We start from the raw sequence: 24,907 nt of genomic DNA on the forward strand, positions 1-24,907 counted from the left end.
CTCCCCCTCTCCCAACTCTGGCGCCCAGGCTAGTGTGGAGTGGTGTGATCTCAGCTTACTACAACCTCTGCCTCTGCCTCAGCCTCCTGAGTAGCTGGGATTACAGGCGTGCCACTACACTCAGCTAGTATTTGTGTTTTTAATAGAGATAGGGTTTCACCATGTTGCCCAGGCTGGTCTCAAGCTCCTGGGCTCAAGCGATCTGCTTGCCTCAACCTCCCAAAGTGCTGGGATTACAGGTTTGAGCCACCATGCCCAGGCTGCTGTAGCTTTTCTAACTTTTGAGTATGTTATATCCTTGTGTGAAGGATAGCCTTGTTGAGTTGTAAATTCTAGCTGCTTTTTCCTATGTAATTACTATAGCCTTTGAAATGAAAGAGGGAAATGTATTAAAAACTTTAAAGCACTGGAACTATAAACAAGAACCTGCAAGCAGGAGTTCTCTACACTTTTCTTATGAATATCTTAATTACATCTAGAACTTTTAGAAAAATTACTGGGAGAATTAATGTTAAAAGGCTCAAAATCAAGGCCTTGAGTGTTAAAAGTACTTTGAGATGAATTATATTGCTGACTCTTTTTGCCATCATCTCTGAATGTAATCAGGATTTTCCAAGTTTTCATTCTGCCAAAAAATTGAGGATAACAGTGCTTACTACTGACAACACTGACCCTATATCTAATGAACTGTTTTGCACTGTCACGTCAGGAGTTTGAGACCCAGAGATCCAGATGGATTGAATAATTTGAACAAACAATTGTTGTCAACAAGTCTGTTCTGAGTGATAATTCTTTCAGTAAGTCCACATCTGTATGACATAGCTGGTCATCTCCAGTGTGTGTTTATTATGTCTCACCCTGGTAGTCTAGAGGGAAGTGCCAATTTTTTCTAATTATCTCAATAAGGGGATTAATATTTTTTTGTATCATTTGAAACATTGTCTAAAATGACTCCACAATTATTTTAATGTGGTTAGTGTTAATGACAAATGATTGGTTCCCTGAAGTCTCAGGCTGGATTTTGATACAGAATGTGCATTGGCGTACAGTTTACATCAGCCAATATTGTCAGTATATTGTTAATAGGTACGTAATATTGATATCACCAAAATTATAATTACTGATGGTTCTTGCAAATACATGTTGCGTTATCTTTATGTTGAAAATTGTTTTTTAATTTTAATTTTAATGTTTTGAGAAAAGGTCTCACTATGTCACTCAGGCTTGAGTGCAGTGGTACCACTTTAGCTCACTGCAGCCTCAAATCCTGGGATCAGGCAATCCTCCATTTTTTTTTTTTCTTTTAGAAATGGGGTCTTGCTGTGTTGCCCAGGCTGGTCCCATACTCTTGGTCTTAAGCAGTCCTCCTGCCTCAGCCTCCCAAAATATTGAGTTTAATGGGCATGAGCCACTGTGCTTTGCCAAAGGTCGATATGGGGGTGTGATCACGTTTTTAAGTTCTCACCTCTCAGTTACTCTTTACCCAATACCTCGAGTTTGTTGTTACCTGTATTTATTGCCTATTGCAAAAGCCTTCTTTTCCCCTTAATGCATCCCAGTAGGATAAACTTATTCATGTCTCCTTAATGGTTGGACATACTTAATATGTTATAGCATTTAATTTGGAATTTATTTTTATTTAAAAGATGCTTGCATAAGTTGTTCAGCAAGGAGAGGCATCATTGTAAGCTTTAGAAATAGCTAATTTAAATCTTATAACAATTCTGTAAGGCTAGCATGATTATACCTGTTTTACATAATAAAATATGGATGCCCAGAGATGTTAACCAATATGCTCAGTTGCAGAGTTGGGATTTGTAATTATGTCTCATGGCTCAAGAGCCTACATATGCCACCCCAGGGCCTTTGTAAGTGCGATTGTCTTTCTGTTCTTCACTTTAGCACCTCCCAGTTAATGTCTGTGCTTCCCTCAGATCCCAGCATAATTGTCCTAATTGTTGCTTCCCCAAGAATGCTGTCCTTGAGTTGTTCACGTCTCTCACTCTTATACTTTTCCTTGTGCAACAACCTATTCTCGTATAGCGCTTTTCAGAGTTGTTACTTGGCGTTTATTTTCATGATTATTGATATCTGGCTCCTACCCTACACTAGGGAAAATGTTTGCGTTTGCTTTTTTTTTTTTTTCTCTCTACCTAATTGACTCCCCTTGCCCACTGCCTAGACAGAACTGATTTATCAAGACAGGGGAATTGTAATGGAGAAAGAGTAATTCCCGCAGAGCTGGCTGTGTGGGAGACTGGAGTTTTATTATGACTCAAATCAGTCTCCTGAGCATCTGGAAGCAGAGTTTTTAAAGATAATTTGGCGGGTGGGGTCTTGGGGAGTAAGGAGTGCTGATTGGTCAGGTTGGAGATGGAATCATAGTGGGTCTAAGTGAGCTTTTCTTGCTGTTTTCTCTTCTTGGGTGGGATGGCAGAACTGGTTGAGCCGGATTACCAGTCTAGGTGGTAATCAGCTGATCCATCCAGTGCAGGGTCTGCAGAATATCTCAAGCACTGGTCTTAGGTTTTACCATAGTGATGTTATCCCCAGGAGCAATTTGGGAAAGTTCAGACTCTTGAAGCCAGAGGCTGCATGACCCCTAAACTGTAATTTCTAATCTTGTAGCTAATTTGTTAGTCCTGCAAAGGCAGACTGGTCCCCAGGCAAGAAGGAGGTCTTTTTGGGAAAGGACTATTATTAATTTTGTTTCAGACTCAAACCATGAACTGAATTCCTTCCCAAGTTTAGTTCGGCCCATGCCCAGGATCAAACAAGGACACCTTAAAGGTTAGAAGCAAGATGGGGTCGGTTAGTTCTGATTCCTTTCACTGTCATCATTTCCTTGGTTATAATGTTGCAAAGACAGTTTCATCATCATGGCATCTCCAGCCCTTCATAGTGCCTGGCACATAGATATGCACTTGGTGGTTGTGGGATGAGGATAGGAAAGGCTCAAGAGGACTTTTGAGGTATGGAGGGACTTGGGAGCTTGCCAGCTTCCTAAATACCCCTCTTGAAATGTTGGCAAGTGTGTTAAGTTAAATCTGTTAATAAATCTTTGATGTGAGCTTGTTACCATGCTTGTTTCATCTTTCACATAATTTCAGGGATCCTGAAGAGTGGGAGCATGACAGCAGTAGGAGTCATCAGGAAATTAGTTATCTGGTGAATTGGAATGACATTTCCTGGATACAGTTGTAATTTCAGGGTATAGCAAATAACAATCCACTGTGGCTGGAATAGAATTTGGGGAGAAGTTGTGAACTGGAAACAAGGTTTACAGCAGGTTATTACCCAAAAATGCAGTTTGGAAAAATTATACAACTGATGTCTATCTTGTAAAAACTCCAGCAGCGCAGAAATATATGTGACAAAAATGAAAGTAATTGTCTCCTGTTTCTTCTTCCAGATTAAAAATTGATAACAGTTAGATATAGATCCTGCAATAGAAGGCTCTCTAGGCCTCCTAGAACCTGTAACAAATGAGTGAATGGAGATGAATTTCAGGATCAAAGAGAATGCAAGCTTTCAATTTTCGTATTGCCAACAATGTATATCAAATTTTGACCTCCCTGGTTTCTTCATTCTTCCCTTTTCCCGGAGTGCTCTGACCAACCTTCTCTCTCCCTCTCTTCAGTGTCTTACTCTGTCGCCCAGGTTGGAGTGCAATGGCATGATCTCGGTTCACAGCAGCCGCCACCACCCAGGTTCAAGCAATGTTCCTGCCTCAACCTCCTGAGTAGCTGGGATTACAGGCATGCACCACCACGCCTGGCTAATTTTTTTGTATTTTTAGTAGAGATGGGGTTTCACCATGTTGGCCAGGGTGGTCTTGAACTTCTGACCTCAAGTGATCCACCTGCCTTGGCCTCCCAAAGTGCTAGAGTTACAGGTTTGAGCCACCACACCCGGGCCAACCTTCTCTTTTAAATGCAAACACTTTCTTCCAGGTCCTCATTCTCAGCATGATATCCAGTTTCCTAGTTTACTGAAAATAGTGGAGCAATCTTGAGGAAGTTACCACGTGTTTTCTCAACCACATTTGCCCCACATGGGACATCTGCTGCCTTCTGCCTCCCTCCTTGGGACCATAGAGGAGCCTGCTTGGATTTAATCCATCCCTCCACCTGTACACTTGACCTTGTTCCTTCGCATCTACTGAATGACAGAGCTCCAGCTAATTCCTCCTGTGACATCATCAGAATTTCTCTCTGTCCTGGATCATTGCCATTAGCACACAAATAAGCTGTTTTGTTTATCTTTAAAAAACTTCCTTACCCCCCTTTCCATCCAAAGATCAATTCTCTGTTGAGCCAAGTCTTCTGAAGGCCATGGTGGGAGGATTGCTTGAGTTCAGGAGTTTGAGACCAGCCTGGAGCAACATCGAGACCCTGTTGCTACAAAAAAATTTAAAAATTAGCCACGTGTAGGGGTGCATGCCTGTAGTGTCACCTACCCGGGAGGTTGAGGCAGGAGGATTACCTGAGCCTGGGAGGTCAAGGCTGCAGTGACCTCTGACCATGGCACTGCACTGCAGCCTGAGTGGCAGAGCGAGACCCTGTCTCTAGAAAAAACCAAACCCAGCTTCTTCTGAGTTGTCTGTATTTGCCCTCTCCTCTATCTTCCCATATTTTAGTGCTCCTCATTCAGTCTCCTACATTGTCACTCTGCCAAAGGTAGTAAGTAACCTATGCATTGCAAAATCCAACACTTAGTTCTCAGTCCTCATTGTACTCATTTATCAGTGGCGTTTACACAGTGGATGGTTTAGTCTTCCATGACACTCTCTTTCCAGGACATGAGATTACAGCATTCTGAGTGGCTGCTGGTCCCTCCTCTCTTCTGCATCACCTAACTTTGGAGACCTAAGGGCTCAGTCCCTCCCTCTTCTTCTCTTCTGTGTCTACACTTACGCCCCTGGGGATCTCATTTTGTCTCATGGCTTTAAGTACAAATTGTGTACCAATGACTCCCAGAGGTTAAGTTTTCAGCCCAGAGCATTCGCTGAACTGCTGACTGCCCATTTATGTGCCCACTGCATCTCCGCTGGTATCTAGTTGACATTTCAATTTCAATATGTCTGAGGTTAAACTTCCCCATTATAGGTGATGGCAACTTCAAAAACTCTTGGTGTCATGTTTGATTTTTTTTCCTGTGTCCCTCATTCAGTCAGACAGAAATTCATATTGAGCTTTTCCTTCAAAATCCATCTGAATTTGCGTACTTCTCACAACTTCCCCTGGCTGCTATGGGAACCCAAGCCACCTTCACCTTCTGCCTGGATTGCTGCGTTTGATCTTTCAATATAGTTCTCTGCCTCGGCCCTTGGCTCCTGCAATCTGTTCTCAATTCAACTGCCAGAGTGTGATTGATTGATTGATTCATTCATTCATTTATTATTTTTTTTATGAGACAGGGTCTCATTCTGTTGCCCAGGCCAGAGAGCAGTGGTACAGTCATGGCTCACTGCAGCCTGGACCTCCTAGGCTCAGATGATCCTCCTGCCTCAACTTCCCTAAGTGCTAGGATTATAGGTGAGCCATTGTACCAGGCTGAGTAATGCTTTTATAATGTAAGTCAGATTTGATCACTCCTTTACACAAAACTCTGCAATGGCTCTTTTACTCTACAATAAAAGTGAAGCTCCTTCTGGTGTTTGCCCTACCAGGCCCTGTGTGATCTGGGCTCCCCTTTCCTCCCTTATATCTCTTCCTTAATCCTCCTCTTCCTCCTCCTGCCCCTGTCATGTGGGATTCCTTGACCATCATCTTCCTCAGTTAAAAGTATTCAGATGTATTCTGTGTACTCTTAAAAGTTAATGTAATCTTATTAATTCAAGATGATGACAGCTTGTAATTATCTTCTGATTAATGAATTATAGCTTTGGGTGAATTGTTTACTCAACATGATTACATTCTCTTATGGATTAGGTCAGGTTGTCTACCTTCCCCATTCTTTGGTCAACTCACCTGCTTGTTACTTATATATATCTTACATAAAGGTAATATGATTCTAATAGAAAACATGACTTTAGTTTTATAGTAATGCTCTTATATATGGCAAAAAATATACTACAAGACAACTTGAAGTTGCTCAAAGCATTTCAAACTGTATGTAAAATACATACCGTCTCAGTGTGTTGCCCAGGGATACCAAAGCCTCAAGAATGTAATCTGATTGTAAGTTGTTAGAGGGGAAAAACACCTAGTTCTTTATCAGTAGGGACAATGATACGAGGTGCAGTGGTGTACTCCTGTAGTCCCAGCTACTAAGAAGGCTGAGGTGAGACGGTCCCTTGAGCCCAGGGGTTCGAGGTTGTAGTGAGCTGTGTCTGTGCCACTGCACTCTAGCCTGAGTGACAGAGTGAGACATCTCAAAAAACAAAACAAAACAAAACAAAACAAAACAAAACAAAACAAAACAAAACAGTGAGACAGTGACATGTTTCTCCTGCAGTGTAGCGTGGGTTCAGGAAGATGACCACGGCATATTATTTAAGTCCAATTAAATAACTCAGTGATCTCAAAGCATATAGTTTTTATCTTTAAGGAAATGTAAGTGACACACGTATTTATCCTTTATTATAGTATGAGTAGAGGGAAGCCAGCTACAGCACATTTAAATCCCATCAAATAAATAAATCAGTGTAGTTAAATTAAGATTATGGTCTTACGTATGTGATGGCTTAATTAACTGGCTCACAGAGTGAGCTATTTATATTGTACTGAAAGCATTCTCATTAGTATATTACTTTTTATGACTTCATACAGCCAAAATTTGCCATATAAAATTCCTCTGGAAAGGGAGAATAGGTTACAACATTTAGTTTCCACACAGCAGGCTTTGGTAACCTATTTAAAAATCTCAAAACATCTTTATATGTCTTTGCAATTAGTTCCTTTAGTTTTAAGCACCTTTCTTAGCCCCTAAAGTTTTTGTCCACTATGTACTTTGTATTGTTTTTCCACATTTAGGGGTTTTACGTTTTTTTAATGTTGGAAAACCACAATCTATCTTGATCTTCTAAGTTTCATATATTTTTGAGGAAGCTGAAATTAAAAGAGTGCTCTTTTGATAGAAAAGAGCTGTGTTTGGATTCTCCAAATAAATAAAACCAATAGGAGATAATATAATACACACACACACACACACACACACATACACACACACACATACACATATACACACAGACACACAAACACAGACATGTATATATTAGATAGGTGCAAAAGTAATTACAGTTTTTGACAGTAGTAAAAACCACAATTACTTTTGTACCAACTGAATAGGTGTGTGTGTTTTTATAAGAGATTTATTATGGGACTTCACTCACATGATTATGGAGGCCAGGAAGTCCCATGATCTGCCATCTGCAATCTGGAGAACCAGGAAAGCCAGCGGCATAATTCAGTCTGAGTCTGAATGGCTGAGAACCAAGATTTTGGGGTGGAGGAGAAAAGGCTGCAGTGTATGTAAGTACCAAAACACGAAGGACCAGGAACCAGGAAGCCTGATGTCTGAGGGCAGGAGATGGGTGTCCCAGCTCAACAGGAGAGAGAGGGAATTTGCCCTTCTTCTGCCTTTTGGATCTATTTGTACCCTCAGCAGATTGGCTGATGCTGCCCGTGTTGGTGACAGCAGATCTTCTTTCTTGAGTCTACCAATTCAAAGGATAACCTCTTTCAGAAACATCCTCACAGACACACCCAGAAATAATGTCTTACCAACTATCTGATCATCTCTTGGCCCAGTCAAGTTAACACATAAAATTAACCATCTCCAGACTGTTCATTTGTTATTTGTTGAACTTAGAACTTTGGCTCCGTGCTCCAACTGAGCTATTGGGTCCAGGCTTAGTTTATTGTTAAGACAGACAAATGTTGTCAATACAAGCCTCTGATGTAACAGTATTTCCCTTTCAAATCCATATTAGGAAAACCTTTCTTTCACTAATCACTAGTTAAATATTTTTCGTTGTATCCCCGTTGCCAAACAACAGAAAGAACACCAAAAACAAAGTAGAGACAACATTCCTCTCCTCCAGAAAGAGACACACACGCACTCTTTTTTTTTTTTTTTTTGAGGTAGTATTTCACTCTGTCACTCAGGCTGGAGTGCAGTGATGCGATCATAGCTCACTGCAGCCTTGAACTCCTGGGCTCAAAGGATCCGCCCTCCTCAGCCTCCCAAATAGCTTGTACTATAGATGCACACACCACCATGCCCAGCTAACTTAAAAATTTTTGGTAGTGATGGTTCTGGCTAAGTTACCTAGGCTTGTAACTCCTGGCCTCAAGCAATCTTCCTGCTTTGGCCTCTGTGTTAGGTCATTCTTTGCATTGCTCTAGAGGAATACTTGTGACTGGGCAGTTTATAAAGAAAAGAGGTATAATTGGCTCACAGTTCTGCAGGCTGTACAAGAAGCATGGAGCTGGCATCTGCTGCTGTGGAGGCCTCAAGAAGCTTACAATAATGGCGGAAGGCAAATGGGGAGCAGACATATCACATGGCAAAAATAGGGGCAAAGGAAATGGGTAGGGGGACATGCCATGCACTTTTAAACAAACAGATCTCACTGCAACTCACTGTCTTGAGGACAGCCCTAAGCCATGAGGGATCCACCCCCATGATCCAGTTGCTTTTCACCAGGTCCCAATTGGGGATTACAGTTCAACATGAGATTTAGAGGGGACACGTATCTAAACTATGTCAGCCTCATATGTACACATATAAACCTCTATATAGAAGATTGAGCCAGTTATTGTTTTATTGCCACTTAGCTCCAAATTTGTACTTCATTGCCTGCTCTATGAAGATAGAGCTAGGCCCTTCAAGTATTTCTCCTCAGCTGCTGGCCTGATGTGAAGCTTTGTTAGAAGAGGGCACTGGAGGGGACAGTGCAAGAGGAGGAGGAGGAGGCATTTCGTCCTTACTCTTGTGTTTTCTTATTTGCCTTTTCTTCCTCCTTTCATAGGATTTCTAACAGCACATGTGGGAATATCCAATGGTACTTACCCTCTTTGAGTTTTAGTGATGTACCTGTGGACAGACTCCCAGTGAGTATCGTGGGCATTCCAGAGGTCAACTTCCTAGCCTCACCCTGCCTATTTACTGGAGGGGGTGTTTGCTTGACAGTTCCTGTCACTGTTTTATACACCCCCAGGGTATTTCTGGCTTTTTAGTCCTGCTATGCCAGGACTAAAAATGGTTTCCTGCCTGCCAGCCTCAAGCCATCTGTACACTGGAGAAGTGTTTCTTGCTTGCTAGTCCCAGGCCTAGTTTCTTGTTAATTTGCATCCTAGAAATGGGTGTTTTCTGCCTGCCTCGTGATAATAGAGAATTTTTAGCCCAAGGAACCCAACTATCTTATGAGCTGCAAACACATGTTCTCCTGTGAGCTCTGAGTCCCTGCTTTGGGGAAGGAGTTTTCTTCCAAGGTTGTTTTCTCCTTGGATAACAGGAAAAAATCTCCTTCAGTCCTAGGTATTCTTTAGAGTTCTCTCTGACTTTACAGATAAGCCCCTTTTATAGGTGATAATTGTTTATATTAAGCTTCTCTGTTCAAATTACTGAAGAGCTCCTGTCTCTAGGTTGGACCATGACTGATGCAAACATGGTCATTCTGCCTAATTTCTGAGGCAGAAATTAGGGTTTGATTAATCACTAGTGTTTTCTTTGGTTTTACAGAAATTTAGTGTACTTAAAAATCTATAGATTTATGTGATTATAACTGCCTTTCTACCTTGGGTGTTCTCCAACCTAGAATGTACCCTTCCAGATTTTGTTTTCCTTTTTCAGATCCTACCTCAAATTTTTCAATTTCCAGTATAGCATTTTCTTTTTCTTTCTTTTCTTTTGTGTGTGTGTGTGTGTGTGTGTGTGTGTGTGTATTTTTTTTCTTTTTGAGATGGGGGTCTCACTCTGATGCCCAGGCTGGAGTAAAGTGGTGTGATCATAGTTCACTGAAACCTTTACCTTCTGGGCTCAAGTGATTCTCCTGCCTCAGCCTCCTGAGTACCTGGAACTCAGGAGGCTGTGTACCACTATGCCCGGCTAATTTAAAATTTTTTTTGCATAGACAGGTCTCTATGTTGCCTAGGTTGGTCTCTAACCTATGTTGCCTAGGTTGGTCTCTAACCTAAGCGATCCTTCTGTCTTGGCCTCCCAAAGTGCTGAGATTACAGGAGTGAACTACCATGCCCAGATCCCAATATAGCCTTTTCTGACTTTCATTGATTGGTATCATCTTTAAATTATTATGGTTCTTGTACGTATCAATCAACCGACCCTGGACATATTTTAGTTTTGCTGTGGTGCTTTCTTTTTTTTTCAGTTATAAAATATGTGCATTCAAAATTATTGCTTTTCATCTTCTGGAAAATTTTATGAAATAATTTTATTGAAATACTTCACCTGCATCTTTGACAGTATCTATTGCATGTGCCCAAATATAAGGTGAGATTTTTTTCCTCTTTAAAATTCCTTCTCACAAAAGAGAGAGCTGCTTTATATTCAAGTTCTTACAAAATTTCCCTCTCTCTCTCTTTTTTTTAAAAAAATCTCTTACAGGTAACTTTCTCAGTTATTTCACTTACACCAAAATATGTTGAATGAAGAAGGCACATTGTTCTTGTATAACCTAAATTCAAAATTTTGGGGCATGGTTTTAGAGGCCACCAGACAGAATTTTTTTTTTTTTTTAAAAGGACACTATTCAAGATGATGGGAGGAAAAGAAGGTTGCAAAGAAGTTTACATCAGATTTAATTATTATTCCTTAGGGAAAGGTTGTGACCTCATATTTGCACATGTTAAAGATACTTAAAGAGTAGCTTAGTGGTTCTGTTGTAGAGATAAAAACTATGCAGTTACAGAGCAAATGAAAGACCAATCAGCTTCATTCAGATTTCCCGTGACAGCATCTCACAAATAATCAAAAATATGCTGCATCTCAAACAGCTTATTTAGAAATGAAAATAATGTATTTTAACTCTGAAATCTAAATTATTTGTAAAGTCATTATAAATAATTTAAATAAGACAGTTTCATGTTAATACGAAACTTTCATATTATGAAACTTCATAATATGCAAGTGGGGCTTAAGATATATTATTTTGCCTCATAGGTAATGTGTTCCTAACTAAACTGTAATTTACATTTTAGAAGCAGGGGTGAGCATTTTGTCAACATCTGTAAAAATTAATTAGATGTTTGAATTATTAATTAGACATAAACAGATGTTAATAATTAGATATGTGTTTCATTGTCACACTAAACGTTCATGTATTTATTGGGGAGAAAATGTATTTTGGATCTTAGGCAAATAAGACAGCCTTATATTTAGGATTGCTTTATGTTGGTGCATATTCTGTGTCATCTAAGATTATAAGGTCTCTGGGGGCAGAGATAGTCATATATTCTATAAGTTGTATATCCAGTGACAAGCATAGTACTCTGAATATAAGAAGTCAGTAAATGTTGATTCTTAGGAACTTTGCCTTTAAAAAGGGTCTTAGTCAGTTTTGTACTGCTATAACAGAATACCACAGACTAGGCAATTCGTAATGTACAGAATTTTATTGGCTCACAGTCCTAGAGGCTGAGAAGTCCAAGATCAAGGAACCAGCATCTGGTGAGGGCCTTCTTGCTGTGTCATCCATGGCAGAAGGGCAAAGAGAGGGAGTAGAAGACTGACTCACTTTCATATAACAAACCCATTCCTAAGATAATGAACCCACTCCTACAATAATGGCATTAATATATCCATGAGGGCCTAGCCCTCATACCTTAATCACCTTTCATTGGCCTTCACTTCCCAACACTCTTGCATTGGGGTTTAAGTTTCTGATACATGCTTTTTAGGGGATACATTCAAACCATAGCAAGGACCTAACTCAAGTGTTGCTTCTTTTCTGAAGACTTTCCTGATGTCTTCTTCCTCTTTTGCAGGAATTGACCACTTCCCTTGCTATTGCCACAACACTCTAACCCTGTCCTGGACTTACTAATAGACCTGCCTGTGCTTGTCTACTGCACTGCAAAATCCTGAGGACAGGATCTGCGATTGATTTGTCTTAGATCTTTAGAGCCTTGAGGAGTGCTTGATTCATAGCTACCATAAATATTTATTGGAATCAATGAGTTTGAATCACTACAGAGTGTAGAGTATCTCATTGTCTTAGTTCTTGCTCAAAGACTAAGTAGATTTAGGTAATTTCTTTAAAAATATCTTTGCTATCTAAACTCTCATCATTTGCCCTTTGACTTTCCAGGAGCCAAGCCATTTGGATTTCACAAAATTCTTCACCATTAGAACTTTAGGAACTGAATATAGGAGTATTTTAAAAAGCATGTTAAAACACAGGCCCCATTTTATGCATGGCCAAGATGGTTTCTAGGGCCCTTACAATTCATTTGAGTGGAAGTAGTTGTCTGTGTTACTTACCTTCATGGAGACTGCACACAGTTCTGGCCTGGTAACTCCTTTAATTGTCTTTAATTTCTGGTTGGCACTGTCCTGTCTTTTCTGCCTTTGGTCATGGTTACCAGATGTGGTAGTTGAAGGGAAGGGACTGCTGTTGTCACTAGAGTGCCAAACTATGGTGGGATATTAGTTGGGATTGCATAAAACTAGTAAAAACCAGAAAACTCTGGTTTATGAGCTTCTGCTAACAGGACTTTTTTAAATAAAAACTTAAATATAATATGGCTTATTCCTACAAAATGTAAGCAGTACTTGGGTAAAGTTAACACTTTCCACATGTAAAAGACTGGGGTGGTTTTATTTCTGAGTATGATATTGTATCCAGTTGCAATATATAGCTAAGCTATTGTTTTGACTTTGAAACATTGATTTGAAATGACATTTTCATTCTAGAAGAAGACATGTTAAGCAACGGAGTGCCTACTCTGTGCCATCCACAGGGCTAAATGCTGCCATATGCATTGTTCCATCAAATTCTTACAACAACCATATTTGCCATAGTTTCTTTTCTCGTATTAGCATTTTATTTTGAGATAATTGTAGATTCATGTTGTGATCCCATGGACCCCTCACCCACTTTCTTCCAATGGTAGCATCTTGCATAATTATAATAGAGTATTGCAACTAGGAAATTGTTATTGGTACAGTCCTTTGATCTTATTCAGTTTTCACATTTTATCTGCACTCTTTTGTGTGTTTCTCCATGTGTTTGTGTATTTAGTGCTATGCAATTTGTTTTGTTTTGAGATGAAGTTTTGCTGTTGTCCAGGCTGGAGTGCAAAGGTGCAACCTCCGCCTCCTGGGTTCAAGCAATTCTCCTGTCTCAGCGTTCCCAGTAGCTGGGATTATAGACGTTTGCCACCACACTGGGGTGATTTTTGTATTTTTAGTAGAGACAGGGTTTCACCGTGTTAGGTAGGATGGTCTTGATCTCCTGACCTTGTGATCTGCCCGCTTTCGCCTTCCAAAGTGCTGGGATCATAGGTGTGGTGAGCCACTGCGCCCAACCTTTTTATTTTGAGATGGAGTTTTGCTCTGTTGCCCAGGTTGGAGTGCAATGGCACTATCTTGGCGCACTCCAACCTCTGCCTCGCAGGTTCAAGTGATTCTCCTGCCTCAGTCTCCTGAGTTGCTAGGATTACAGGCTCCCACCGCTGCACTAGGCTCATTTTTATATTTTTAGTAGAGACCGGGTTTCACCATGTTGGCCAGGCTGGTCTCGAACTCCTGACCTCAAGTGATCCGGCCGCCCCAGTCTCCCAAAGTGCTGGAATTACAGGTGTGAGCCACTGCACCTGGCCATGCTATGCAACAACACATGTAGGTTACCATTTCTTTTTAAACACATGAGGGAAACAGGCTCAGATAAGTTATATGAAATGCTCTAAGCGTAAACTTTGGGTTTGAATCTAGCTCTGTTTGATCTATACTTTTGCCTTTTCAGTAAGAATATGACGAATAACAGCAATAATAATGACAATGGCTGACACTTACCGAGTTTCATATGAAACATATTGAGTACTTTTCATGGGACAGGGACTGTTCTAAGATATTGAGTCATTTAATCCTCCTGACAACTTTCAGCATGTAAATTATATCACAGTTGAATTAGTCTCCTTAATTAAACTGTAAGTCACATTACCAAGAAATGGGTAACTATTTTTACACCTCCCCAAATCAATAATAAAATAATAAATTCAACCCTCTTTTTATATAATTTCACATTTTGACTTTCAACTTTAACCACGGATCTTGACCATTGTTGATTAATTTCGTATGTATATAATGAGACCCACATTATTATAGATTTAGTTAGGTTCAGATAACTTACATAATTTTACTAAATTGTAAATAAGAGCTGGTATAGGCAGAATGCCAGATTTTTAAGGGAATAGATGTAAAACATCAAGAACACTTCAGAATGTAATTGAGATTTTTTTTTTTTTTTTTTGTTGCCAAATAAGGCCCCAGAAATGTTTGAATTTAATAAGATATCCCAAGTTACATCTCTTAACTTTCAATGTGGTACCTAATGCCTTTGGTTGTGAGTTATCACTGATTAGCAGAATATTAACATGGTTCGAGAAGATAACATATATACTAATCACCAGTCCATAATTTACTATTCTTTGCTAGTTCAATCTCTTGTAAAGCTGTCCCTGTGATGAACAGCAGCACTTATTCAGACCAAAAATAACAACAGTCCCATGTGTTGTAGGTCCCAGGAGGTCTTGGTGTTTTTGTAGACAGCAGACAAGAAATAAAAGGAATTTTGTCCTTTTTACCTCATGTAATCCCACTGGAAAATGAAACATGTGCTATGAGTTGATACTGACTCCTGCCAGGTCACCTCCCTAAAGAGTCTTGGGCAAGCACTGTTGCAACATTTCTTGGACAGGAGTGTGACGGGCTGTGATGGAGATGGATGGTTTATGTAGCATGCTACCGTGGAACACTGAACTACTGTCTGTCCCTAGGAAGTGTCTAGTGAGGACGCCACGAGTAACCCGCATCTGTTACTTTAATGCTTTCAGAGGGTATTACATAAACTTTACATCCCCCAATTTTAAACTAAGTTCTACGTAGCATTTTTTTTTTTTTAAAAGCTGACTATAGTAATGCAGAACCATGTATGATTTCTTTTCCCATACTTTGTGGAACTTTCTTTTGGATGTTAGATAATGCAAGTATTTTTGAAACTATATGTTATTAGGAACTATTTGGACACTACAAAACCCTTTTAATGGGCTACCCTATCAATTTTCTGCTCTTCTAAGGAAGTTTTTCCTATTCATGACTCATTTCACTCTTTGGCTCATATTGAGGGAAATGTAATAACGATTAAGGAAAGGAATGTATGCGTTTTATTCTTTTTTTCTGAAAACCTGTACACATTTCTGTCTCGGGTTATGTAAACTTGGATGGCTATAGAATGTTGACAAGCGTGAGAGGTAAAAATGAGTCTGTTAATACATACCACTGTGTTGGAATTTAAAAGCCAGAAAATTTCCCTTTGGTTCTTTACTGAAGTGTTTAGCTTGATGGCCCAGAATACAAATCCAGTAAAATCGGCATGTTCCAGCTGTCATTTACACACACCTTAGGCGAAATTAATGAGATCACTCTAAGATTACGCTTTGTGTTTTATTTTCATTTTATAGGTCTGTATGAGCTGTTGGCTGCTCTGCCAGCCCAGCTGCAACCACATGTGGATAGCCAGGAAGACCTGACCTTCCTCTGGGATATGTTTGGTGAAAAAAGCCTGCATTCATTGGTAAAGGTAAACCATGCTGATGTCAGATTCTCTTTGCAAAAAGCATATGGAAAAATATTTGGGGCACCATCAAGTAAACCAGAGATCAAATTGTTGCTCTCTGAAAACAAAACAGCCTTGTTCCATTCACTGACGGGCGGGCGTGGAAGTTGTTAAAGATTCTACCAAAAATACATAGATGATTTCACTTAATGGTGGTGAGCTGGCTCTGTATACTAATGTAGCAACCATGTGGTCACCCCCTTGTTTAGAGAAAGAATATGAAATAGTAGCAGGAAGGTTTAGACTCTTTTACGGTCAACATTCATGAGCTGGAATTTAACTTAAATAAATGTTCACAGCAAAAATTAGAAGGAATCTATTTTCTGAGGTCAAGGATGGCAGCAGTTCAGTAGCCACATTAATTTAAAATAATTTCCTTTAACAAAGTCAACTGAAATTCTAGTAAGCTGTTTCTTTTATTGGCAGAACTCCATTGAAGTGGTATTTTGTATATAAATACACTGAAGCTGAATGCGAATAAAAACAGTTTTTGGAGACAGTTTTAGTAAAGCGTCATGCCATGAAAATGATCAGCCAGCAGAAATCGGGTCTGGCCATACAGCAACATTGGGAGTGATCAGAACTCTTAAAATAGTAAAATGAGAACAAGAAGCTTACTGGAAAATATGCCACTTGTGCTTCTGGAAATATGAATTGCATTTTCTCTCATCTAACTCAAGCTGAAAGAAATTTAGAGTCTTTCTGGAGTTTGTAAGGAGTTAGAAACCTTCTTACAATGATAACTGGACCTATATTTAATTCAGCTAAATTTGTTATGGTTGCATGTCATGATAAGAGTTTTTTAATTGATATAGAATATTTGAAAATGAGCAACTTTCTGAGTTGCAATTGCTTTACAGAACAGAATTCCTATATATTTTTTTCTTGTCAAATTTGCTGAAATTTGTGTACTTCCAGGAGTGACAATTCTTATGAAGTAGAAGTGTGATATGTGGCATTTCCCTAGCAATACCCTTAAATATTACATTTATTTGTTAATTTCTTTCTTTTTCATAACAATGTAATTTCCAAGGCATCCTTATGCTCTAAATAATAGTTGCCCTCTGGGAGTTTATTAGGCATGGTCTTGGGATTATAACTGATAAAGTTTATGACTCGGTAATACAATCATAAAAATATTTTTATGCTGAATGTATAGAAGTTGGATAGCTATGGGTTTATTTAGATTGAGTTGACCTCTTGATAGAAGGAATAAAATATATTTGTGGTGGCATCGTTAAATCAAGCCTCCAAACAATGGATGTATATTCGTTTGTATGTATTTACAACATAGCTACTATGTTAGTTTCCTTACCTATAAATGAAAGTTATAACATCTGTTTACAAGGTTGTTTGTGAGTTTCAAATAAAATAGCAAAGATCTAAGTTTTTTGATACTTACATAATGTGGTTAGGCAAATTTAAGTAGACATTATTAAGTATTAAGGAAAAAGATAATTATTGTAGCATGCTAAGGACCAAAAAAGAACTGCAGAGATGGTTGTTATTTCTATTAAAAGAATGAAACTAATGTATAAAATAAATTCTTAGTTACACTGGCTTGAGTTGAAGCTGAGGCTGTTTTTCAAAGTCTATGTCAATACTAAGTAGTTAGAAAGCATACTGGAGGGTACTGATACCTGATTTCGTAAAAACAGTGGAGCAAATAAACTCATGTTGCTAGTATTTAGAGAGCACGATAACACATATACTATTCCAAATGTTTATACTATTCCAGATGTTTTCCATAATTGCTATAAAATGTATTTTCAAAATTAGTTTTATTACATATCTCTAGTTTACTCTCAATACCTTAGTAGTTCCTTCCACCCCCTACTTTTATCAGACACAGACCTCAAATGTGTCCTTTGACCCATTCTATTGGTTTTCAAGTATGTAAAGTCTACAATACCTTCAGGAGGCAGGCTCCTGGGACTGCTGGAACAGTTTGTTCCTGCTTAAACAGCTGGAACAAACCACTTAGCTGCATTTCAAGCACGTCTATTTAATCTTGAAGGATAGGAGCCTTCAGCCTTTGTACGTAAATCTTGGTAGAACTGAAAGAATTTGCTTGAAAAGATTTGTGGTAGAGTGAATCAAAATTGCTTTGGTGTTATGTTCTTCTGCCTGCAGTTGAAGCTGTTAGGATGTGATTTAGAATTGGGTGAACACAAAACTTGATTTTATTCTAGCACAGAATTTTCATAGTTGTTATCTTTTGTTTGTGTGTGTGTTTTTTTTAAATTGGCTGGGTGCAGTGGTTCACGCCTGTAATCCCAGGCCAGGAGTTCAAGAACAGCATGGGCAGCATGGCAAGACCCTCTCTCTCAAAAAAAAAAAAAAAAAAAAAAAAAAAAAAAAAAAAAAAAAAAAAAAAAAAATTAAAAATTAGCCACGCATAGTGGTGCATGCCTGTAGTCCTAGCTACCCAAGAGGCTGATGTGGGAGGATCACATAAGCCTGGGAGGTGAAGGCTGCAGTGAGCTGTGATCACACTACTGTGCTCCAGTCTAGAGGACAGAGACCCTGTCTCTTAAAAAAAAAAAGGTTAGGGTCGGGTTGTAAATCACAATACAATTTTAAATATATAGACCTCTTTGGACCAGGGAAAATATAAAAAGGATGTTTGGGTAATACAGTGTCTGTGACACGTTCAGCCACCTTGGGGTATTGGGCTACACTGTGGGTATATGTAGGCTATGAGCTTGTCACTAAAAAGGAAATATGGTGATCCTATAGGGTGTTAGCTGAGGATACTTATTAAAAGAAAAAGTCCTAAATAGAAAAGTTGAAAAATGATAAAAACAGTGAGCATGAGACTTTAGAAGTATCAGAGGGAAGATGATACTGAAAGAATACCTGGAAAGTCTCATATTGATATGATTTGGCTGTGTCCCCACCCAAATCTCATCTTGAATTGTAGCTCCCATAATTCCCACATGTTGTGGGAGCGACCCATGGGAGATAATTAAATAGTGGGAGTGGTTTCCCTCATACTGTTCTCATGGTAGTGAATAAGTCTCATGAGATCTGATGGTTTTATAAGGGTAAGCTCCTTTTGCTTGGCTCTCATTCTCTCTTGCCTGCCATGGTGTAAGATGTGCCTTTTCCTTCTGCCATGATTGTGAGGCCTCCCTGGCCACGTGCAACTGTGAGTCCATTAAACCTCTTTTTCTTTATAAATTACCCAGTCTCAGGTATGTCTATCAGCAGCATGAAAACTAATACACATATCTGTGGGGTGGAAATACATTGTTTATGAGGGGTGGTAATACAAGGATACCAGAATTCACATGACCCAGGGAATGAGATAGACCATCAGCAAGGGCGGAGCTTGCAAATATACAGGACCATATATTTTGTATCCCAACCTCATGTCTAGATTTAGTTTCTACTCTTGTGGTTTTTTTTCCTATTGAGAACTCTTTACTTATTTTACATTTCATTTTTTAAAATTCTGTTTGTGTGTGTTTTCATGATCTCGTTTAAGTTCATTTTAGAACAAGATATGGCATAAAAATTTGCTTAAATACTATACTTCTTTCTTTTTTTAAAAAATTTTTTGAGACAGGGTTTTGCTCTGTCACCCAGGCTGGAGTGCAATGGTGCAATCTTGGCTAACTGCAGCCTCTGCCTCCTAGGTTCAAGTGATTCTCATGCCTCAGCCTCCTGAGCATCTGGGACTACAAACACCTGCCACGAGGCCCGGCTAATTTTTGTATTTTTCATAGAGACAGGATTTTGCCATGTTGACCAGGCTGATCTCAAACTCCTGTCTGCTTTGACCTCTCAAAATGCTGAGACTACAGATGTGAGCTACTGTGCCCAGCCTCTGTTTCTTTTAAACAAGGCTATAGTTCTGTTTCCTCCAGAAATCTTTGTTTTTAACCCACAATTGTGTTAGATTTCTAGGATAAGAATATGGAATTGTTAGTAACTTTTAAATTGTCGTGTTATGTTTTCCCCTACCCTTTAAAATAATTGTGTGTATCTTTGGGAACAGGAGGAAAAAACGTAGCCATCTGAATTTTATTCTTTTTGGTATTTTGAAGTATTTCAGCAAACCCAAATTGACATTTTCCAGATAATTTTCCTCATATGATTGAATTATTTTGTGAGTTTCTGTGATTTCAGCCTTATAATGATAAATACTCAGACTTTATAACATCTGGTAACATTGTTTTAACTTTACATATTTTTTAATTTTGAGGATTACATAGTAGGTATATATTTTTATGGAGTGTATGTATTTTGATACAAGCATACATGTATAATAATCACATCAGGGTAAATGGGGCATCCATCACCTCAAGCATCTATTTAACTTTGAGTTTTGATGGACTGATTGATACTATTTTTTGAGTATGTACTCATGCCAGTTACTATATGCACCACTAGGGCTAAGACGTCCAACTTGGCGGGCACAATCCCTTGCCTGTGGGGCCTCTAGTCTCCCAGAGAGTTTATAAATAAGGAGATGGATGATTACAATATTCTAAGATAGGTCTCATTTGGAACTTTTTAGGAGAGACATGAGGTGCCTCATTCAACACTGGCCTCAGAGGGAGGTTCATGGAGGATTTGGTATCTTGAGCTAGAACCTGCATATGGAATAGCAGTTGCTCAGGTTAGGCCGGGTGAGGTGCCTCACGCTTGTAATCCCAGCGCTGTGGGAGGCCGAGGCAGGTGGATCACTTGAGGTCAGCAGTTTGAGGCCAGCCTGGAGAACATGGTGAAACCCCTTCTCTACTAAAAATACAAAAATTGGCCAGGCATGGTAGCACATGCCTATAATTTCAGCTACTCAGGAGGCTGAGGCGTGAGAATTGCTTGAACCCAGGAGACAGGTTTTCAGTGAGCCAAGATCATGCCACTGCACTCCAGCCTGGGCGGCAGAGCCAGATTCCGTCTCAAAAGAAAAAGGGAGTTTCTCAGGTTAGAGTTTATGGGATGAATCAGGGCGTGAGAGGTCAGGCAGAAGGAATAATAGATGCAAACACCTGGAGGCAAGAGTGAGTGGCCACCTTTAGCATAGAGGTCAATAGATTGTTTTGGCTGATCTGTGACACCAGGAAGGCTGTGGGCAGCAGAGGGTGGCAGGAGAGAGGAACAGCGACCCATTCTTGAATGGCTTTGTAAACCACAGAAGATGAATGAACTTTCTTCTAAGAGAGTGGGAGCCATTGCATGGAAAGGTTTCAAGGAGAGTGAAGATATTAAGTTTTCCTTTTGGAGGTAAACTGGTGAAGATTAGATGGTACATGAGATTCCCAGGTCAGAGATGATGGTGGCAAAGTGTTGGAAGAGGCACTGATTTTAGTTTGAGAGAGGGAGGCTGATGTTCAGCCTGCTCTCACCTTCCTGTGGGCTATTCTTTAAAATATTCAACTCTCCTGTTGTAAACTACCAGCTATTGTTTATGCCAGGCCCTTAGGGGTTGAGAGAGGGCACCAGGAGATCTGTATAAGTCATAAGATACCACCTACCAGTTCTCATGTATTTTAACTTTCCTCAGAGTAGATAAGAGGTGATTTTAGTTTTGTGTTTGTTTGATATTTGGGGCATAATCAAATAGAGCTACCTATTGGATATGTGAATCTTTTTTTTTTTTTTTTTTTGAAATGGAGTCTCACTCTGTTGCCCAGGCTGGAGTGCAATGGTGCAATCTCAGCTTACTGCAACCTGTGCCACCCAGGTTCAAGGGATTCTCCTGCCTCAGCCTCCCATGTAGCTGGGATTACAGGCGCCTGCCACCACGCCTGGGTAATTTTTGTATTTTTAATAGAGGTGGAGTTTCACCAGGTTGGCCAGGGTGGTCTCAAACTCCTGACCTCAGACGATCCACCCACCTTGGCCTCCCAAAGTGCTGTAATTACAGGCGTGAGCCATTGTGCATAACCTTTATAAGTGAATCTTGAACTGAGGATAATTATGTTCTGGGTTAGAGAGAATAGATTTGGGAGTAGGGCTGCCAGATAAAATGTGGGACATCCTGTTACAGTTGAATTTCAGATATGCAATAAATAGTCTTTGTTATAGGTATGAACCATGCAATATTTATATTTTTGTTACTGAAATCTGGCAACTATTTGGGAGTCATCAACATTTAGAAGGTAACATTCTTTTGGGAACAGATTTATTGAGATATATAATTTATCTACTGTGCAATCATTCACTTAAAGCATACAAATCAGTGGCTCTTAGTATATTCACAGGATTGTGCAACTATTGTCAGCACCAATTTTATTTATTTCTTTTTCTGTCTCCACAGTCTATTTTAGAACCTTTTTATCACCTGAAAAAGAAATCCTTCACTCTTAGCCATTGTTCTTCAGTCCTTGCATTCTCCCTCCCATCTCATCCCTAAACAACTGCAAATCTCCTTTCTGTCTCTGTGTGTATCTGTTCTGGAAATTTCATGTAAATAGCATCATATGTGGCTTTTTTGTAACTGGCTTCTGTCACTTAGCTTAATGTTTTCAAGGCTCACCCAAATTATAGCCTGTATCAGTACTTAATTCTTTTTTATGACTGGATAACGTTATATAGATATACCACACTTGGTTTATCATTTCATCCATGGATGGACATTTGGGTTTTTTCTACCCATTGGCTATTATGGTAATGCTACTAAGAACATTTGTGTATAAGTTATTGTATAGCTGTATGTTTTTAGTTTTCTTGGGTATAGATCTAGGAGAGGAATTGCTAGGTCAAATGGTAACTCCAAGTTTTTATGAAGACCTGTTAGACTATTTTCCTAAGTGGCTGCACCATTTTATATTCCCACCAGCAGTGTATAAGGGTTCTTCTCTATATCCTCACCAATGCTTGTTTTTATCTGACGTTTTGATTCTATCTTAGTGGATATGAAATGATACCTCAGGGTGATTTTTGATTTGCATTTTCTAGATGTCTAAATGATGTTAACCATCTTTTCGTGTGCTTATTGGCTATTTGTATATTTTCTTTGGAGAAATGGCCAATCGGATCCTTTGCCCATTATTTTTCCCATTGGATTCTTTTTAATTAATAGACTTGACTTTGTAGAATTGTTTTAGATTCACAGAAAAATTGAGTAGGTGGTACAGATAGCTCCCATATCACCCTTCTCCCCTTCCCAGTTTCTTTTATTATTTACCTGCTGTGTTGACATGGTACGTTTGTCAATTAACCACCCAATACTGATACATTATTATTAACTAAACTCCATAGTATACATTAAAGTTTATTCTTTGTGTTGTATAGTTCTCTAGGTTTTGACAAATGCATTATGTCTTGTATCTATTACTACATTGTAATGAAGAATAGTTTCACCTTTCCAGATCTCCCATGTTTCACCTGTTCCCTCTCCCCAGCTCAGAAACCACTGAGAGTTTTACTGTCAGTATAGTTTTGCCTTTTCCAGAATGTCATGTAGTTGGAATCATACATTATGTAGCCTTTTCAGATTGGCTTCTTTTACTTAGTAATATGCATTTAGGGCTCCATAAAGTCTTCTCATGGCATGATAGCTCATTCCTTTGTATTGCTGAATAGGATTCAATTATAGATTTGCACCATAGTTTATTTCTCCATTCATCTTTTGAAGGGCATGTTTATTGCTTCCAGTTTTGAGCAGTTACAAGTAAACCTTTTATAAACATTTGTGTGCAAGTTTTTGTGTAGATATAAGCTTGCAGCTCATTTGGATGAATATTAAGGAACACAATTGCTGGACCATACGATAAGACTATGTTTAGCTTTTTAAGAAACTGCCATATTGTCTTCTGAAGTGACTGTACCATGTTGCATTCCTACCAGGATTTGGTATGGCCATTTTTTTAGACATTCTAGTTGGTGTATAGTAGCATCTCATTATATATTCACATGTTTATTTGTTATCTATACATCTTTGTTGAGGTGTCTATTCAGATTTGCTTATTTTAAATTTTTTTCCTATTGTTGAGCTTTAACAATTCCTTGTATTTTCTAGATGCAGGGTTTTTTTAAAATCAGATATGTGTTTGCAAATATTTTCTCCCAGTCTGTGGCGTGTATTTTCATTGTCTTAGTGGTGTCTTTCACAAAGCAGAGGTTCCACATTTTAATAAAGTGTAACTTATAGATTTTTATCTTTCATGAATTGTGCTTTTGGAGTTATATCTAAAAACTCATTGTCAAACCCAAGGTCACCTAGATATTCTTGTGTTATCTCTTAGAAGTTTTGTAGTTTCGTGTTTACATTTAACTATATTACCCACCTTGAGTTCTGTGTCTAGATTAAAATGTCTGCATATAAATATCCAATTGTTTTAGCATCAGTTGTTGAAAAGACCATTCTTTTTCTATTGAATTGCCTTTGCTCCTTTGGCAAAGATTAGCTTTTATTTGTATGGGTCGATTTTTGTGTTCTTGATTACGTTCCTTTATCTGTTTATTCTTTCATCAACATATGCTGTCTTGATTACCTTAGCTTTGTATTTAGTCTTGAAGTAGGGTAGTGTCAGTCCTTGGACTTTGTTCTTCTTTAATATTGTGTTGACTATTCTGAATCTTGCCTTGTCATATAAATTTAATAATCAGTTTGTCATATTCACAAAATCTGCTGGGATTTTGATTGGGACTGTATCAATTTGGAAAGAGATGGTACCTTAGTTATATTGTTTATTCCTGACCATGAACATGGAATATTCCTTCATTTATTGAGATCTTCTTTGATTTCTTTTATCAGAGTTTTGTGTTTTCTTTATTTAGATTCTGTACACACTGTATTTTCTTAGATTTATACCTAAATGTTTTATTATTTTTGGTGCTATGGCTTTTAAGTGGTATTATATTTTTAATTTCAAATTTCAGCTGTTCAGCGCTGGATACAGAAAATCAATTTATTTTTGGATATTAAGCTTCTATTCTGCATACTTTCTGTAATCGCTTACTTATGCCCAAAGGTTTTTTGCTTTTGTTGATTCTTTGGGATTTTCTACATAGATACTCATCTCATCTGTAAACAAAGACAGTTTTATTTCTTTTTTCTAAATCTGTGTATATCTTTTTTTGTCTTGTCTTATAGCATTAGCTAGGAATTCTCATATAGTATTGAGTAGCTGTGGTGAAAGGGAACAT

At 38.7% G+C, this 24,907-nt stretch overlaps 1 protein-coding gene across 5 annotated transcripts in view; it reads left to right on the forward strand.

Annotated features, from left to right (window-relative positions):
• MPP7 (membrane palmitoylated protein 7) overlaps positions 1 to 24,907 on the forward strand; it is a 241,838-nt gene that overhangs the window by 84,753 nt on the left and 132,178 nt on the right. For all 5 annotated transcript variants that reach the window (XM_017535464.2, XM_017535465.2, XM_037740952.1 and 2 more), the window contains exon 3: positions 15,648 to 15,766. In XM_017535464.2, the coding sequence (XP_017390953.1) occupies positions 15,648 to 15,766 (119 nt within the window). The remainder of the gene's footprint in view (positions 1 to 15,647; positions 15,767 to 24,907) is intronic.

The sequence above is a fragment of the Cebus imitator genome, unplaced genomic scaffold (assembly GCF_001604975.1).
Source record: "Cebus imitator isolate Cc_AM_T3 unplaced genomic scaffold, Cebus_imitator-1.0 Scaffold92, whole genome shotgun sequence".
Taxonomy (NCBI): Eukaryota; Metazoa; Chordata; class Mammalia; order Primates; family Cebidae; genus Cebus; species Cebus imitator.